Source organism: Micrasema longulum, unplaced genomic scaffold (assembly GCF_059751315.1).
Source record: "Micrasema longulum isolate JH-2025_06_02 unplaced genomic scaffold, ASM5975131v1 h1tg000725l, whole genome shotgun sequence".
In the NCBI taxonomy this organism is placed as follows: Eukaryota; Metazoa; Arthropoda; class Insecta; order Trichoptera; family Brachycentridae; genus Micrasema; species Micrasema longulum.
Genome location: NW_028277921.1, coordinates 2,294,566 through 2,313,706, shown reverse-complemented (window position 1 = coordinate 2,313,706; position 19,141 = coordinate 2,294,566). Strand labels below are relative to the sequence as shown.

At 32.8% G+C, this 19,141-nt stretch overlaps 1 protein-coding gene across 1 annotated transcript in view; it reads left to right on the top strand.

Moving 5' to 3' along the window:
• Positions 1-18,295, top strand: part of alpha-Catr (alpha-catenin related) — a gene marked incomplete at its 5' end in the record, with an annotated part of 32,814 nt that extends 14,519 nt beyond the window's left edge. The window contains 6 exons of the mRNA XM_088230027.1: positions 7,257-7,502; positions 8,650-8,928; positions 9,462-9,637; positions 9,733-9,886; positions 9,968-10,174; positions 12,589-18,295. Coding sequence (XP_088086153.1) covers positions 7,257-7,502; positions 8,650-8,928; positions 9,462-9,637; positions 9,733-9,886; positions 9,968-10,174; positions 12,589-12,723 — 1,197 coding nt within the window. The remainder of the gene's footprint in view (positions 1-7,256; positions 7,503-8,649; positions 8,929-9,461; positions 9,638-9,732; positions 9,887-9,967; positions 10,175-12,588) is intronic.
• Between the last annotated feature and the right edge of the window lie 846 nt (positions 18,296-19,141).

Genomic DNA, 19,141 nt, shown 5'->3' with positions numbered 1-19,141 from the left:
ACAATAGTAATTTGGTTGCGGTTACTTATGTAAGATTTTATCCATCTTTTCAAGTCACCGTGTATTCCCAACGAAGAAAGTTTATTGATCAGGATGTTATGATTAACGCGGTCAAATGCTTTTGAATAATCAGTGTAAATTGTGTCGATTTGCTGTCTTTTATCCATATTTTTATGCAGGAAGTCAGTAAATACTGCAAGATTTGATGTTGTTGATCTACAACGAACAAAACCGTGCTGGTAAGGGACAATTAGTGAACTTGTAACTGAGTATAATTGGTCGTAGACGATCCTTTCTAGAACTTTGCTTAATATTGGCAATTTAGTTATCGGTCGATAGTTAGTGACGTCGTGTTTATCTCCACTCTTAAAGATTGGAGAAATAAAGGCTGTCTTCCACCTATCTGGGAAACAACTTTGTTTTATAGATTTTTTAAATATTGCACAAACGGGTGGAGTCAAATTATGAGCACAGTTACGTATGAAAATACCCGGCAGACAATCTATACCAGGTCCCTTTTTTGGGTCTATGCTTAGTAGATATTTAAGCGTGTTACTTTTGTTAATATTGATTGTAGAGATTTCAATAGATGCAGAATCAATAAAATTGTTACGAAAATGTGTTGCCGTTGGATTTGAAAATACCGATCCGAAATAGTCCGAGAAAAGATTCGCTACCCCAGTGTTATCTTGTGCTGTTATAGAATTATATGTCATGTGATCGGGAATTGTTGGGGTTTTTCTTTTTGATTTCACGTAGGACCAGAATTTTTTAATATCCATTTGGATACCGAGTTCAATTGAATCAATATATTTTTTATAATCTGACTTTGATATTTTTTTCTGCCTATTTCGTAACAGAGAAAATGATTGATAATCTAATGGGTTACGGGAAAGCTTCCATTTTCTATGAAACTTTAGCTTTTCTTTTGTGACGTTTTTTAAGGCGGGAGAATACCAATCAGGAAATTTTCCTGTTAATATTTCTTTTGTTGGGATATAATTTTCTATGACATCCTCAATGATTTGGTAAAAATTATCGACAGCTGCGTTAACATTTGGGGCATTTATAACTAGTGACCAATCAGAATCTTTAAGAGACTGATTGATAGCTTGATAGTCTGCTTTGTGGTAAAGTTTTACAATTTTTTTATTGGTTTTGGTTTGATTAGGTTTGGAAACTCGATGTTTATAAGGATGGCGCTATGATAAGCGTCTTCGGGAACGAGAGGAAAATCCGATGTTTCAATTGAGACAGGAAAGTTACTAATGACGAGATCGAGTATGTTTCCGTGTGAGTTCTTGATATCATGAAACTGTTTGAGGTTAGAGAAGGATAGACAATCAGTCAACGCTCTTGCGCATAGATCATTACGCGCGAGTGGTTGACTGAAAGAGTCGTCGGTATGACATGGGCCATCAGTAATTATATTCCATTGGATATGAGGTACATTATAGTCACCGACTATTAGGAATAAATCGTTTTGGAATTTAGAGGTAAGTTCGCAGATTTGGTTTGTGTGGCTTGAGAATATTGCAAGTCTTTCAGACGCAGTTAGTTTGGGGCCAGTACCCGGTAAGTAAACACAACACAAGTTTAGTCGAAAGTTAGATTGGTTGAGTTTTTTTAAGTTTATAGAAATCCATACATCCTCTGCATCCGAATTCCAGGATGAGTGTGATTGAACATTGAGATTTTTAAGGATCCCAATTAATGCTCCACCTCCTTTTTTTTTACCTTGTTTATTATTAATGTCACGATCAGTTCTATATACATGGTAACGGGAGTCAAATAGCTCTTCGTCGGCTATTCCTTCGACTAACCAAGTTTCTGTTATTAAAATAAAATCAAAGTTGTTGATTAGAACATTGGATAGGAACTCATGCGTTTTAGATCTGAGTCCCCTAGCGTTTTGGTAGTAGACTGTAAGTAACTCAGGCATAAGTAATATTTGGATACAATAAGATAAACAATGTCTGAAGTAAAAATACGAAAATGAGCAGTATTAAAATATTGAAATTCGAATGAGAAGTATTTAACTCAGATTCAAACACACATATAATATTAGAACGTATAACACATGTGTATCTAAATTCTGTAAAATAATGAAAATCAATGATATAAGTGGAATCAGTTGACGATAAAAATATTGGTAAGTAAAATTCCTTATGACTAAAACATATGAGCATGTAATACTGTAATAAAGTACTATAATATAGGCGGTGTATACTTATTAAAAGAAAATAAAAAATAACTAAGACAGGTAATATTATGCCCGTTAGAAAAAATGAGATCGAATTTATAAATCGACAAAGAATAAAGAAAATAAAAACCTCAGCCATAAACATATTCAAGTTGGAAGAGTGTTTTATGTTACAGTAGAAAAAGAAATTGGTAGTGTAGTGTATAATAATGTGTATTTGAGTATCAAATGACAGTGAGTTACAATCGGTGACACAAGCGCCGGCTAAAACGCCAATAAGTTTATAAGTAAATTTGAGAAAGTTAAAAATAATTACAACCTTTCGGTGAGGTTTTTTAACACTGTTGTGCAGTAAACGTAAATCGCTTCTGAAGTCTCGTTTTTTCGTAAGTAAATTTTTGAGTTTTTCACCCACAAAAAATTGAATTTATGTTTAATTTTAATTTCTTTAGCGGACCTCAGAAGTGATTTACTTTTCCTTGTTAGGTGATCGTTAACATAAAACTTCTCTGCACCCGACAGTCCGATTTCTTCCAGCGATACATCCTTCTTCTTCCTGATGGCTCCAAGTAGCTCGTCTTTTTTAGTTCTCGACACGAGTTTCACGATAATGTTTCTGGGGAAAGATTTCGATATATTCCGTTTTTCTACAGGTCTACGAGTCACGCGATGGGCATTAATAATATCTTCTTTTTTTATTGTACATCCGGATGCCGCTCCGATCTTACTGACGAGGTCAGAAAGTATTTCATTGCCGGACTCCGGTAACCCGCTTATCTCAATGTTTTCATATTGCAGCTGTTGTTCCCTCTCTAAGCTGTCCCTTTCTAGATGCATGAGATTTATTTTTAAATTTTCCACTTCTGTTTCCAGGGAATCAATTTTTTTCAATTTGGTCTCAAAGTCTACAATCTTTGAGGAAAGTTCCTCTATTGTTTTGCAATTAAATGCAATGGTTTGTTCAAACGCATCTAACCGCAGATTAGTAGTATGAAGTTGGAAGGTTAATTTTTTCATTTCCTTTAACAACGTTAATTGAGAAGATTCCAGGTCATTTGAAAAATCGTTATTCACTGTATTTTGTGCCGAATCTTTGCATTGGTCGCATTTCCAGTTAGCTTTTCGATCAGTTGACATTTTTTTGAAACTATTCTCCGAAATTTTCATGCAAGAGAAATGAAATGTTTTTGTGCACTTTGAGCACTTGAGATGCTCACTGCTTCGAAGCGGCTTAATGCATACGCTGCAGTTTGTATCCATAGTATCCCGGATAGTTTAGTTAGCACCAAAGGGTCAGTGTGAAAGAGATAACACCAGTAGTGTTAGTAAGTGGCGCGGCGTGAGTACTGAATATTAAAAACTATATGAATACACAATAGGTTGAGCAGCCCTGAATTTGTCGCTCCTGCCGTATGAAGTATGTAGTGCGTAGTGAGTATCTACGCACCTAGCGTTGCACGGGTATATGGTGGGTGCAAAGTCCAATTCCTCAGTAATATGAAGCGGATTGGTTGTTGGCGAACACAAGACTATCACCAACCAATCACGAACACACAACAAGTTTACAACGATCTAAGAATATTGGTTGAGTATTGTAATTAATAAAATTTTCAAAATAGGTTTAACAATTGTTCGTTAGAAATCTGAATTTAATTTATTATTCTTCTGTTCACGCTGGTAGTTATTGTTCAGTTAAAGTTTAGTTTATAATGAAAAACGTAGTAAATATCACTGTTTTTGCTATTATTTTGTGACAGCTAAACGAGTTAGTATACACTTCGAACACTGATGTGGATATGTGTATTTAATGCGGATATGTGTATATGATTATATACTCGTGGGAGGTATAGTGAGCGGTGATAGCGGGGTGATCCGCTGTCATTCGGGTGAAAATAAAAATATTTGAGCGAGTGACCGTGGGTCGCATTGCTGTCGCTTCTTGCTGTGCTGCCTGCGGGTGCGATAACCTACCGTCACCACACCATAATGATACAACTTGCATCTATCTTGGCGTACCAAGCGTAAACCCGTAGGTTTACCTACATAGATAGATGTAACAAAAAAAATATATTGGAAATATACAAAGAACATTGTAGTCTTAGGGATTACATATAAATATTTTTGAATGTAAGTATGCGTTGTATTAATATTATTTTCAAAATGTAAATGTGTTTTTTTTTCTTAATGCCCAATAAATATTACTATTATTGATATAACGTTTTCTTCATATTTTTGTTTATTATTCTGCACACAGTGCTATGTTGGTATAATACAATGATATTATAACAAAAAAAACATAACACAGCACCAATGAGGAACTTCAGCGGGAAATTGGATGCGAAAATGTTTTCTTGCGCGCGGTAAAAATTAGAGCATTAAATTGTACGGCAAAGTTTCTTGAAAATATACGAAAAAAATAATAATAACGCACTACTTTGAACGGCGTCACTGGTTCATATGAACCAACCAATGAAATGAGAGCCATGAAGGATATCTGGTTAGCTTACCGTAAACCAATCGGAAGAACTGACAGAGAAGAACCTCTGATGACACACGCGGAGTTATTTTAGAAATACAAAACTTTAAAAAATCATAGCGCTGATAAACACGATATATACAAAAAAAATAAAATCTAAGTTTATTAGTCTATTACCATTTTTTTTTAAAGACACTAAACTTCCTCATTACGTGCACAACACAATATATAATACAATTTCTGAACAGGACAGCAACATTTAACGAGAATATATATAACATGGGAACTAGGACTATCCAAAACCCCATAAAAGCGCCCTGCAGGCTTATTCTGTCACAATTTCGTTTCGTAAGTTCGTTCGTTCGTCATATAGTCATCTCAATCTAACGCATTTAAAATCATATTTCGCCCTCGTTCCCTCTCATACGATACGGATTAATTGACAAAACGAATTGGTTACAGAATAAGCAGTGGTGTAGTCCTAAATAAAACAGTACCGGAGCGCACCGCCACCACTTTGATGAAGTTGCAGGGAAGTGGGACGGGGGAGGGGGGGGCATATATTTTGGCTTTTTGCCAGTTATCGGCAATAAATATTTTTGTTGTTATTTCGAATTGTTTGAAGCGACTAAAGTAGACATATTTTTGGAAATTAATATTTGTTCCTGACCAGAGCCGGAGCGCGGCTCCGCTCAGATAAAAAGTGTCGGAAAAGTGTCTAGTGCTGGCGCGTTCGCAAAACTTACACAAACACATTTTTAATGTACAGAATATCGCTTTACAAACCCTTAATATTAAATTTAACTCAAATGTGCGATGTTCTTTAAAATCTCTTTTTGATTAGAGCAAAACAAAAACAATCAGTTAAGAAAATGCCATATATTATTTTTTTTTTTTTTTTACATTTTTTTTGCACCACAACAGGCCAGGAGGCCTAATTACAGTGGTGAATTACATCACAGAGCACCCAGGCTTGAGAAAAATCACATTTTAATTTTTGTGTTCTCACCGGGAATCGAACCCGGAACCTTCCGTGCGTGAATCAAGCGTCTTGACCACTACACCACGGAGGCCGCCATTATGTGATAATGTGCCGCTCCCAAAAAAAAATTCTACTGGAAATGGCGGCAGAAAACTAGCCTTTTTATTTTTTAGTTCGTCGAAAATGATGAACACAAAATATTATTATAAAAACAAATAAACTCGTGTAAAAATAAATTATATTACATTTTCTTAACCCATTTTTTATATTTTTATACAAAACCCTCTGATCCAAAACAGTTTTTTTTTTAAGATAGCATATTTGTTTTAACTTAATACAACCTTTTTTAAATCAACATCCTGTTGATTTTAAATGTGTCTGTGTAAGTTTTGCGAACACACCCGCTCTAATTAATCGACCAGTAGCTAGAGTGTCATCAGAAAGCGTCTGAATAAATGAAAATGTTTTTTAAACCATTTATTTAGAGATTACCGGTTGTTAAAATTTATTTAGTACAGCTATCTAAATAAATTACATTACATTACATTTATTTTTTCTCAGTTCCAGGGAGTCAGTGTCGAGTTTCAATTTACATTAATATTTAGAGGATTTATTTATCGTGATCGTAGAACAACGATGTATGCGATTTTATTCAACTTAACATCATTAACATTCCCTTTCCGCACCTAATGGTGCATATGGCACTGCGTTGGTACACCAATCGCAGCGTATCTTGATCATTTTTGTTACATGAAGGTAAGATAATCAGTCTTACGCTTCAGGTACCAGTCCATGGACTATGAGACATTTTAGTGTGAAAACACCCTTACATGAGAGCGGGTTAAATCATTTTATGTCACAACTCTTAATGTGCAAAAGTACATTTTTTGATACTTGGGTTAGTTACATTTTTTTAAAACCAGTCCAGCGGGGCAGTTATAATCGCAAGTTAATCTTCAAGTATCTATAAATTAAAATCGATATTTGTGTACGAAAATGTTTATATTTTTATGTATCTTTGTCAGTAACCTGTAATTGAACATGTTTAGAAAAAAATGTATGCTTATACTAGGTATTTTTCATACAGAAAACTTAATTTTACTTTGCAGATAAAATTGAAGATAAATGTTAAGGCTGTAGTCTGGTAAAACGAACGCAAAATGAGGAAATCATACGATTTTGCCATTTTAAAACGAAAAAAAAAAATTATATTCCCATTTTAATACGGGTCGGAATATTCTTTATAAAACATTTTCAAGATCAAATATAAATGTCGCATTTTTCGCATATCCGTCGTTGTTCTACGATCACGAGGATATTATTTATTAATAGATATATTATTACAACACAGATGAAGAACTTAGAGAACGGAATATGGAAGTCTAGGCATTTACAGGGCTTATCTGTTTAAGTGACTATTCTTCCATCTGTTAATTTTTTATGAAGTTAAAGAGCCTACCTAGGGTGTGAAATGTGGAACGCTAACTTTACTCAATCAATTCTTCCTATGAATCCTTTTCATCTTCAATGAAAATAAGACCTATCCTAAACCAACTTGTTTCAAGTATTGAATAATTTGCTTCTGAAAATTTCAGGACGACGTCCTGCACGAGGGATTACCTGAATACGGTCACGAGATGGAGGCGGAGCTGGAGGCGGCGTGCGGGGGCGCTCTGGAGGCGCTGCGGGCGCTGTGGGCGGCGCTGGTGGGGGCCGCGAGGGCGCAGGCCGCCGAGCTCGGAGGCGCCGCCGCGGGTGCCGCCGAGCACGCCGCAGAGCTGCGCCATCGCCTGCATCCGCATGCCGATTTGCTACTGGAGCATATAGACCACATATTGGAGGTTTGTCGCGGCTACAAATATTGCATTTCTTCTAATTTTAATACTCTTTATTTTATCTCGCCGATCTTATTTATACAATATAAGATATTATGCTATTATAGCTGATACTGCTAGTCATCCGCAGCAACTTTTTGACAAGGTAAATAATGCAGGAAAGCATTATTAGGAAAACTATAGTGGCCAGTAAATGGAGAGGTATTAACATCCATCTCACTATAGACTGTACCTGGTGAGATAGAATAGGTTACGCGTTTTAAAAATTTAGGATGCTGGCTAAATATTTAGGATGCTGGTTAAGTAAAAAGTAGCCGGCTGTAGCCGCATACTTTGGTCACGTATTGCGCAATGAGAAATGTACTTTTCTCCGACTTATTGTGGAAGGAAAGATAGATGACAGGCAGGGTATGGGACGAAAAAAAACATCATAGCTCAGAAATCTCAAACAGTGGTTCAGTGTACCAGATGCAACAGCGCTGATCAGACTGGCCCTGGATCGTGATGAGTTCAGGGTGATGGTTGCCAATCTCCGGTAGGAACGGCACATGAAAAACTCTTTGTTAGGAAAAAAAATTGCATGATAGTTGTTACATACATTTTTTAATTTCAATCCATTCTACAGTACCTAAAAGAAAAAACAATAATTGGGGACGCTTAGAGTAATAATTCTCTCCCGCTTAAAAGGAAGTCCTTTAGCCTTATTGCTTGGAACAAAAGCGGTCCAAATTTTTGGTTTGGTTTTTAGTTTGACAACAAACATGTAACTGATGGTTTCGGTTTGCGCTTGCAATTCTCAACCTGAGTACATACGGCCCGTTGTATTTCTGTAAACTAAAGCTAACTTCTTAATTGATAATCAAAGAATGGTTTTTGTCCATATGGGTGACTCTATTAGCCAGTGGCGTATTATTACTGTAAGAGGGGACGTCTTACAATGATATTTATTTATTTGTTTACTGACTATACAGTCCATTTAGTAACATACTGGAATTCAACCTTCTTGGATTTTCATTTGTTTCAGCTAACGATAGGCCATGTTAATGCCTTTCCCAAACAATTCCTTTATCTTAGTATAGATATCCATCGTATTATTTCCATTAACTCTGTTAAGATATCGGTCTTTTTAAATAATTTATGTATTTATTTTTAGGTATGCAAACTGCTGCGACATATTGCCTTATCAGAAACATTACAAGTGACCGCCAAATTCACAGAGATAAACCTTCGGATTTACGGACCTCAAGTGGTGACAGCAGCTAAGACCCTCAACCTTTACCCCGGTAGCAAGATTGCTAAAGAAAACCTCGAGGTGTTTGTGGATATGTGGCAGTGGCTTTTATCTGATGTTACTGCCGTGGCTAAGGAAGTTCTAGAGTTAGCGCAAGGAAAGCCCGAGAAACAGGTGTACATGTCGCTTCCAAGACCAGGAGTAAGTTAATTGTCTAATAAATAATCAAAACTTTAGGTTATAGAATCTTTTTAAATATATTTACATCTTTCTTTGACACTATATTTATATTAGAAGGGTCCTTAAATTTGCAGATACAATATTTTTTCTTGTAAATGGTGGTTAGTGCCAAACAAGCTCCTGATGTCACTACAACATGTGTAGATCTATTTTGACGGGTCCCCATAAATTAATTCTCACCCTCCAAGCCTAAGTTATTGAAAATCGTGGCTACTGAATGGAGGGCGAGTGCTCTCATATCTATTCCTAAATCCCCTGCTCCAAGCCCAAGTCCCTAAAATAACAGGCTATTAGATAGGGGGCGAGTACTCTCACACCCTCAGGTCTAACCAATGGTCCACCGAGAATGTAGCTTCTTTGGTGACATCCAAAAAAAAACTTCTTATTACATGTAAAGATGTTAAGTGTATTCGGGCATTGTCTTCATCTGCACTGCAGAAGTGGAAATTTCAGAGAGGTCACGTGATATAATATATATATTTTATTCATTTTAGAAACACGGAACAACAAGTAAACCTTTAAAAGCTGTTAGATTAGACTCAGAAGAACAAGCGAAAATTGCAAAATCTGGATTAGAAATGAAAATGATGTCTTCAGAAATGGATGCAGAAACTGACAAGTGGCAAGAAAGTGGTGCAGCTCTCGAAGAAAACAATGATATTGTAAAAAGGTAGAATCAAAATATACATACTTTCCAACATACTTTAATCACTAAAAGTTGCATGACTTGTAATTCATTTATTAATTTAAATTGTACATTTTTAGAGCGAAGAACATGTCTTCCATGGCATTTGCTATGTACCAATTCACAAAAGGAGAGGGACAACTGAAGACTACACAAGACCTGTTCACACAAGCGGAATATTTTGCAGAGGAAGCCAATAGATTATATAAAGTTGTACGGCAATTTTCCTATCAGGTAATTATTTTACAAAAAGTGATTTTATCTAAATGTTTGGAAAATGATGGTTAATTGAACTAATATTTATTTGGTGTGTAGGTTCCAGCAGGCAGTAGTAAGAAGTTACTTCTAGAGCACCTAGACAAGGTTCCAACCTACGTCCAACAGTTGCAGTTCACTGTGAAGGACCCAACCGTTGGAAGAGCGGCTACCTTTAGTAAAGTTGATAATGTCATTCAGGAAACCAAGAACTTAATGAACATCATTAGTAAGCTTGTGACGACATGCTTTGACTGCGCTAGCAAGGTAAATAAATGTATTATATATTTTTTTATCAAAAGAAATATATTATATAAATTTTTGGTGATACTGCAATGCCCCTTAACCTCATTTTCTTAAAGAAAATGTTTTTACTGCATAAATTCATTCTAGCGACTAAGAACTGTTAGTTTAAAATTATTTACATTTTTACTCTAAATAATGTGAATTGTATTCATTAATTGTATTCATTAATTGTACTCAGACGGTATTTTTGGTTGATTAAAATCATATCAGTTAAATATTTGAGCTGTACTAATAATATAATGTTGTTTTCTTTTTTTTTTCTTTTTTTTTCTTTTTTTTTCCCCTCTTACTATTATATATGTATATACATCTGTGTGGATTTAAATGTGAATATGTAATATTTTATATGTATTTCATATTTATTTTTATATTAAATCATGTAAATGAATGCCTCGACACGGGTTGTGCCCAGTGAGGTATTCATATTTTTTTTTAAAAGTTTTATGGAAAATGTGAAATAATAAATAAATAGGTAATAAATAAATAAAAATAAAAAATAAAGTGGATAGTTACACGATATTTTAGTATCACCGAAAATATTCTTTCTTATGATTTACCCAAACATTTGAATTTTTGGGATCGTTTTCAATCAGTTGTAAATAGCTCATTATTAGAAAATGGCTTCGTGGTGAGGTGATCAGCCAGGTCAGTTTGCCTACCATGCAAGACGTCTCAGGTTCGATTCCCGAGATGGTCGATATGAAATATTTATTCAAAAAGGTATTTTCACACTAAAATATTTTATAGTCCCTGGATCATATTTCTTTCATGTAACAAAAAAGATCAAGATAGCAGTAATGCAGTATCACCAACGATATGAATTTAAATTTGCACACAACCCACTCACTCACTCCCTTCCTTACTGTTATTTTTTGTGCTCTTTGTTTATTTTGTTTAATTACTATTTCAGTTTGGTTTACATATGCCTCTGAGAATTGATTTAAGTTGGACGCCAAGTTTGACAAAAGCGGATATTCATAAAAGCTGCAATGCCATTTCAAATTAAGTATGATTAAAATTGCATAAAATTTCAGACCTTAAAGTATTAATCCAATAACCTGTGTTTTTATTAATACCTTACATTCAATAATAATAAAATACCTATCTCTGATGTATTTAATGCATTTTAATGTTTTCACTAACTTATTAATGAGGAAGTTCAGAGGTCTTTATAATTTTGTAGTATTTATCAATAGACTATAGAAGCTAAAATATGTATTTTTATGCATCGTATTATCAGCGCTGATATTTTAAAGTTTTGTGATTTTTAAATTACTCATTCTCTTCGGTGAGTTCTGCTGATCGGTCAGTTGGCTTTCTGTAAACCAGAAATCTATCACAAAACTTCTATCGTTAGTTGATTCGGAAGAACTAGTGACTTCATTCGAAGTAGTTCATTTTTATTCATTTTTTATAAGTTTTCAAGAAACATTGCCGTACAATTTATTGCTCTAATTTTTACAGCACGTAAGAAAACAGTTTTATTTCCAATTTCCCTTAGCACTGAACTTCCTGTTATTCAAAATGAAGTTCCAAAAAATAATAATACTGATTTTAAGAAACTTCTGTACATAATATTACGAATTACAATAAGGATGGTTACTAATTGTATTTTATAAATATTAATTCTGCGTCATAAGAAATTGCTACATTTTCTAAAATTCATAAAACATCATTTTGCATTTCTAACAATAATAATAATCTAACAAAATATTATGAAGATAAAATGTTTGTTTTTTTCTTAGTACCTATGACAGACAACAAAGTTACCAAGGCAACAAAATAAAATCATTAAAGTAATATACAACTTACCCTACTTGACCCTACGACTGAATTGTATGAAAAAACATGCAAGTTTGATATAAAATGGTTGACGAAAGTTGAGACGGTAAAAATTAAATACGAAATTTCATTGGGACATATACGACGACATGCGCATACATACACATACAATACGATGACATAACAGTAACCAAAAATGCAGACATACACAAATATGTAATATAATAACATTATTGGTGCTGTTAGGTTTATGTTTTTTTAGTAATAATGTTACTGTATTATACCAATATAGCACTGTGTGCACAACATTAAACTGGAATAAATAAATACCAGACAAAAACAACACTATCATAATAAAAAGTAAAAACAATGCAGGACAGTAAAAAATACTATACAATGGACTTCACTACAATGACTTTAAATTTATAAAAAAAATAAAACGCACATGATGACTTCATAACATGTTTTGACCTTAAATTATGTTTATCAACCAGGTTTTAAAATTGTATATAAATAAAATATGTAGGTAGGTACATATATCATTTCAGTTTATTTCTTGTACCTACTGTGGTTAATGATGAGTCTAATTTTAGTATAAGCTGGACTTCAGTGGACTGTCAGGACGAGGGGGCGGAGGCTCAGGCAGTGGGGGGCGCGAGGACGAGGGGGGAGGGGGTTGCGGAGGCGACAGCAAGGGAGGGGGGTCAGGCCCGGACACGAGCATGTGACAATTCGGCATGGGCCGCCGGGGCAAAGGCGACTCCCGGCGGACCAGGGTCAGCTTCCTCCTCTTCTAAGCTCGCCTAATCCACCACCTCCGGCACTGACACCGCCCGAGAAACTTTTCACTAACAACAGTCCACAGATATTTACTGCGCCATATTGCCACTTTAAGCACAGAAAGGGTGTCTCATTTAAGGGTATCTCAGGGTGCTTTAGCGACCCCCCAAGCATGGCCTTGCGACCCCCCTGGGGGTCGCTATCCATCAATTAAAAAACAACACATTAAAGAGTTGATCAAATGCGATATTATAAATTTATGCAAACTTTCGAGCATTATTAGCCGTACGTGTCAGTTACCTCTAACATGCCTTAGAAATTTTCGGCTATTGTTTAATCGCTAAATATTATGTAATATTTACAATTTTATGTCAAAAAAAAAAAAAATTATAACCGTTAAAAATTCCTATCAGTATCGAAAAGCATTAAAACTTAAAACACTAAACCCATCCACATACCCTCTTTGTGCTTAGCAAGGCAGTAATAAAGGTTTAACTCCACATATAGATTATTTGAGAGAAATTTGAATGTGAACTACATATATAATAACTGTGATTTTGATATGCTCGATTGCTATAATAAATACTTTTATTTAGTGATGGGTTGTTAAAACATTTAGATATTAAAAATACTACTCTTGCCTTCATATAGTGTAACAAATAAAAAACAAATGAATCTAGTAATACTTTTGTTATTAGATTATTTAGAACAATCACTCAATAATAATTTAAATGATAAATAGTATTTGAATACGTCATCATTACCGCAATATTAAGTAACGCCACTGCCTGTAGTAGTATAATACAATGTGTTACTAAAGAAAAGTTCTCCTAAAAAGAGTATAATAATTTGTACTCTATGCAATATATTTTACTATATAGATAGATTCTAAACTTCGGCAGCATGCTCTGCAGAAAACTCTTTCTTGCATCACAAATGCTCCGAAGTTAGTACTCTAGCTGTAATGAAAATAATTATTTCATCTATTATTCGCGCCATTTTAAGATCTGCAAATGTCTTTTAGGACATGCGTAATATACATAATATGTAATATGATCCACTGTTTTACTATGTAAAATAGTGAAGTTGAAAGCGAGAAGCCATTGCATTACGAATTGCATGTCTTGTGTTGGCTAATCACCCAATATAAAGATTGGGAATGCATGATAAATCTCGTCACGAGACAGAAGGAATATTCGACTCCAATGTTGTGATTTACTACTATTGTTTGATTAGAAAAAGTGTTGATGTTCGATTAAAAATTAAAGTACTTTACGAAATGATTAATTGTTAGAGGTAGCATCGCCTAGATAGAAGATACTTTATAAAACATTTTGTCTACATTTGTTGATAAAGTAATATTATCATTCTGAATGTAAATAAGAATTTTGTACTGGAAACTATAATAATGTATGTAGAGGTTGACGACTAATATTAATGCCATGGCCCGTATTTTTTTTGTACTTCTGTCTGTAAACATTATATAAGTCATATATATATTATATCTATGTATGTGTAATCTAATAAATAAAGTTAAATCTGAGGGCCAATGATATGGAAATTGATGGGTAAACAAATGACACGTATATGTAGTAGGGTATATGGAATCTTTTCATATCAATTCATTGAGTGAGTGGAACTGAGTGATGTGGATGATAAATATGCTAATATATTTCATTTTGATTTTATACTAAGATAATATTAAATTTACAATTATTCCTATTTTATGTTCATAGTTAAGGACATTTACAGAATGAAAACAATAATTTTCTCAAAACTGGTGAATCAATACACTATTTTGAATATTATGTTCAGAACTTGTTTTTACTGAAGGGTTTTTTTACCAGTTCTTGAACAATATACCTATAATAGTCGAGGGTCTACGTCTAAGGTGCACGGAAGGAAGTGTTTCAAAAATTAGCTGGTTAGCTAAAGGCGCCAATATTTATCGAAACTCAACCGGGCAGCGTCAAAACACATTGCATTCCTTCCGTGCGCCTTTAACGTAGACCCCCGTAGGATAAGCCCTATCTACCAATATGTACGTACCTATCAAAAAAGGATTGTATAATTTTCTAATGCTCAATGAATACTTTGTTTTACTTGTCAAAAAATGAGCATTTTATGCCCTATGGTCAGCTTAACTTTATCAAACAATTTTTTTTTGTATGAATTGTCCAGAACAAAAAAAAAATTGTACCAATACACATTTTTCAATAAAATTAGTACAATTTAATCGTTTGTTGATGATATTTACCTACGTATTGTTTATTTTTACCATTATTAAAATTTCCACAAATTGTACATTATGAAAATTGGGCTAACATTAATATGAGATGTCTCGTGCTAAGAAACTGCAATATAAATTATGTTTTTTGTGTTGATTTTTCATATCATAATTAGTAATGTGGATGCCGGGGTTGTATATAATATTTGTATCAGGATATTATTAGTAAATATACGAGTATGAATGTATGGTCAGGGCTTGCCAAGATTGGGTACACAATATCCATTGTATAGAAAATAATGTAGATACAGTTTCTATAAATTTGTCAGTGAAGCGGGTCATGTCATAGGCAAGTATTATACGTGTGGATTTTCCATTTTTTATCATATTCGGGTAAGAGACTGACAATCATCTTCAATAATTCAGGAATGTTCTCAAATCGTTCAGTCTAATACACCCATTCTGACTACTTGAGTATTGTATAAATAAATTATTTATGTTTATACATAGGTTATTTGCTTTAGTTTTAATTTTTTTAGTGACTGGGGTTTGAATTCTCTAGAATTAATTAAAACTATCCATTATTTTATCGTAACATTATGTATTGGAGTTCTGAATTCCATAACTAACATCAAATACATATGTGTACCTAACTGTTTTCAATTGTTTCCTGAACCTTATATTATATAATTTTATAGTCTCTGCCAACTTTGTACTTTGATTTAATATTTCATTATCAAAAATAATTTCTAGTGATTCATTTAATATCACATTAAAAGCCAATTTCTTAAAGATACCAACACAATAATAATGTGTATCAATTTTGCTGATAAAAAAACTGTAACGTTAAAGTTTTCTAATCATTATGTGATAATTAATTACAAATTATTTTCATTAATTATGATGCCCATCAATAACAAAATATGGCTAAAACATTCTTACCTTGTTATTGTGCTGATGTCTTCTGATGTCCTTATTCGGGAATTCTAATGAAAACTTGATAGTTTGATATTCAAACAGTAATATTACAGCGAACTATAAATATTGTGAGTGTATTTTAGTTGAAAATGATTTACTAAGGTAAAAGTCCCTGAAAATAGACCTATAAAATAATATTAATTGAAGGATATGGTTTGATTTATTTAATTGAAATAAATTGCCGATAATAATCTCAAATTCTCGGGGTTTGTTAGTCTAAGAATAAATTATCCTGGTATGCGAATTTTGCACCTTATCAATTTGTTATACATACTATAGAAATATGGAAATTTTTGCAATGATTTGATTAAAAAATAATGCCAATATGTTAACACCAATAATAGACGAATTTAATATATTTTTATGATGTAAGCCATACATATTATATTTTATCTTGAAATCTTATAGAGTTGAATAAAAGAATCCCTAGAAATCTTATGATACAGAATCGGTACTTGCTGTCTCAAGTGCATCTTAAATATTAAAATTCAAAAGTAATAATCACTGTTATTGTTATGTAACTATAATTTATTCTAAAAATCTAAAGTCTATTACATCGCAACAATAAGAGTTTAAATGTATATTTAAACATGTATTACTATGTGTCTCACAAGAGGTTGACGTAATATTTAGTATGGAATAGATCTATCCACATTGATAAACAAATCTAGATGTGTAAGAGAGCCATCCCTTAAAGACTTATTGAATAGTCTCTCGCAAATCCAATAATCTTCTTAAGAAAAGGCTTAAGGCCTAACACAAACACTTATTACACATGAGCACTTCACATTCACTTTTTATTCTTCCAAATTTTGTATAATGATAATAATTATTGTACCGCAATATTTTTAATAACTAATTTAATACGGCATATTTCATAATGAACTAAACTGATAATCACGCTTAATAGTCATGAGAACTAAACTAAGGACTAGAATATTAACTAATAAAATATTTTGTATTATCAAAGCTACTTTGTGCAGAACAATATTACAGTTCAAATAATAATATACTTATGTGTTCTAGAATACTGGATGGATCGTGCCTGTTTAATATACTTACATTACATAATATGACTTAATATCCAACGTGGAGGGACTGTAGACTTATCTGTTAGTGTCCACACTTGTGAATCCCTGGCCCCCGTATAGTACTCTGCTAGAGATCCCGGACCGTGTTACACATTACTTCCCTTCAGGACTCTCCCGCAATTTCTTGATAAAACTTGTGTCAATGTAATATTACTGTTATTTCTATGTGTGTTTGTATCACTATTGTAATGTATGGAAAGTTCTAAAATATCTCTTTTCAATGTTTCACTTATCAACCAAGAGTTATTAAATCTCTCAAAATTTTCTTAATAGAGTAGCTACTTTTATTATGCATTGTCTTCATGTTTTCAAAATATTTCATTAAATAATCTAGAGTTATCTTCAAATGTAAAAGGTTTTGCAAAATTGATCGCTTTAGATGGTCACCAGGGTCAAAATTATCCGATTGTGAACATAATATTTAGTTATATTCTATGAGCTTCCTTAAAGTAGAGACACATCTGTGTGTGCGTAGCCAAAAGTTAGAGGATTATTGTATCGGTGTATCTCCCCATCTGTTCTCATTTTCCCAACCTTTACTTGTAAAGCCCGTCATTAATACAATAATATACTGCGCTACCTGAAACAACGTTTTGCCTTAAGATCTATGGAAAACTAATGTAGTAATGGTTAATATAAATTTATTTACACATTATTATAGAATGAACTGCAGCTCGAATAATGTTATGTCGAAAGGAGAAGGCAATACATATAAAAATATTTGGTTAATATTCTTATCAATCAGAGAAAATTCTACTTAAGAATTTAATCATTTTGACTTTTTTTATCAAAATGTAAGAGATAACTTACAAATATGTTTATGTTTGATCCGTATTAGGAAAGAGGGCATAACATTTTAAAAATACATACACATTTAGTTGACAAATACAAATAATTATCTTTTAGCTTTTGGAAACAGATAAATGTATTTTGAGTTACTATTGAATTGAAAAATTCAAGTTGTAGTATAAATCGAAACAGTTGTTAATATATTTTTACTATGTAAAACTTAGAAATGATATAATTATGTTACCAAAATGTATCAATCGTTACAGATAGAGGTAAATAATAGTAATATTTTTCCAATAGTGCTGCCAAATTATTCTTAATACTTAGGTCGTAGTTAAGACTTGGAATAAATTTCATTTGTATTTTTTAATTCGTAATAGAATAGTATAATTTTTATGTAATCTATTTAAATATATAAAGGATCTGATCCCGAAACGTCTTTTTTTTATCATCATCCAAATTCCTATAAACAATGAGAAACTTTTAAGATGGTGCAATTTTGTGGATCAGCATTTTTATTGCTGTCTAGGTATCTTTTAAAATTAATAATATGTTAAAGAGGTGTGTACAAAAAAAACAATTATTTCAAATAATAAGTACAGACACAAAGCGTTCTTTGGAAAACTTCTTGAAATATTCATCAGTATTAAAAAGAAAAAAGATCTCTGGTTGATATTATTGAATCAGGGCCTAGATTTTTGGTATAAGGTTATTTTTTTTTATACCAATTAAAAACATATCACTGAATAGGTATTAAAATTGTTTTCACTGTTGATCTTGATCTAATGGATCAGTTTACCATATTATTATATCCTTTTTCTATTTTTTAAAAAAATACTCTTATTATTTTGGAAAGACTTATTCTGTAAATTCCACATTATGTACTTTAGTCATTAATAAAAAAACACATAAACAAAAACATATCTCTTATAAAATTAATGTTAATTTTTCTTCCTTGTGATACACAAATTAATAATGAGGAAACTCAGTGCTAAGGGAAATTGGATATAAAAAATCTTTTCTTACAGGAGCTAAAAATAAGAGCATTTAATTGTATGGCGAAGTTTCCTCAAAAATTTATGAGTAAAATAAATAAAAATGAACTACTTTGAAACGTCACAAGTTCTTCTGAACAATAACCAATCAATTATAAGCGTTGTTATATGTTGTGATCGATTTCCAGTTTCCGGTAACCATTTTTTTCAATGTAGTGTATTTTGATTCTTTGTTCTACTTTTGAATATCAGCACAACTCGCCAACGACAAATCGTGACATCATGG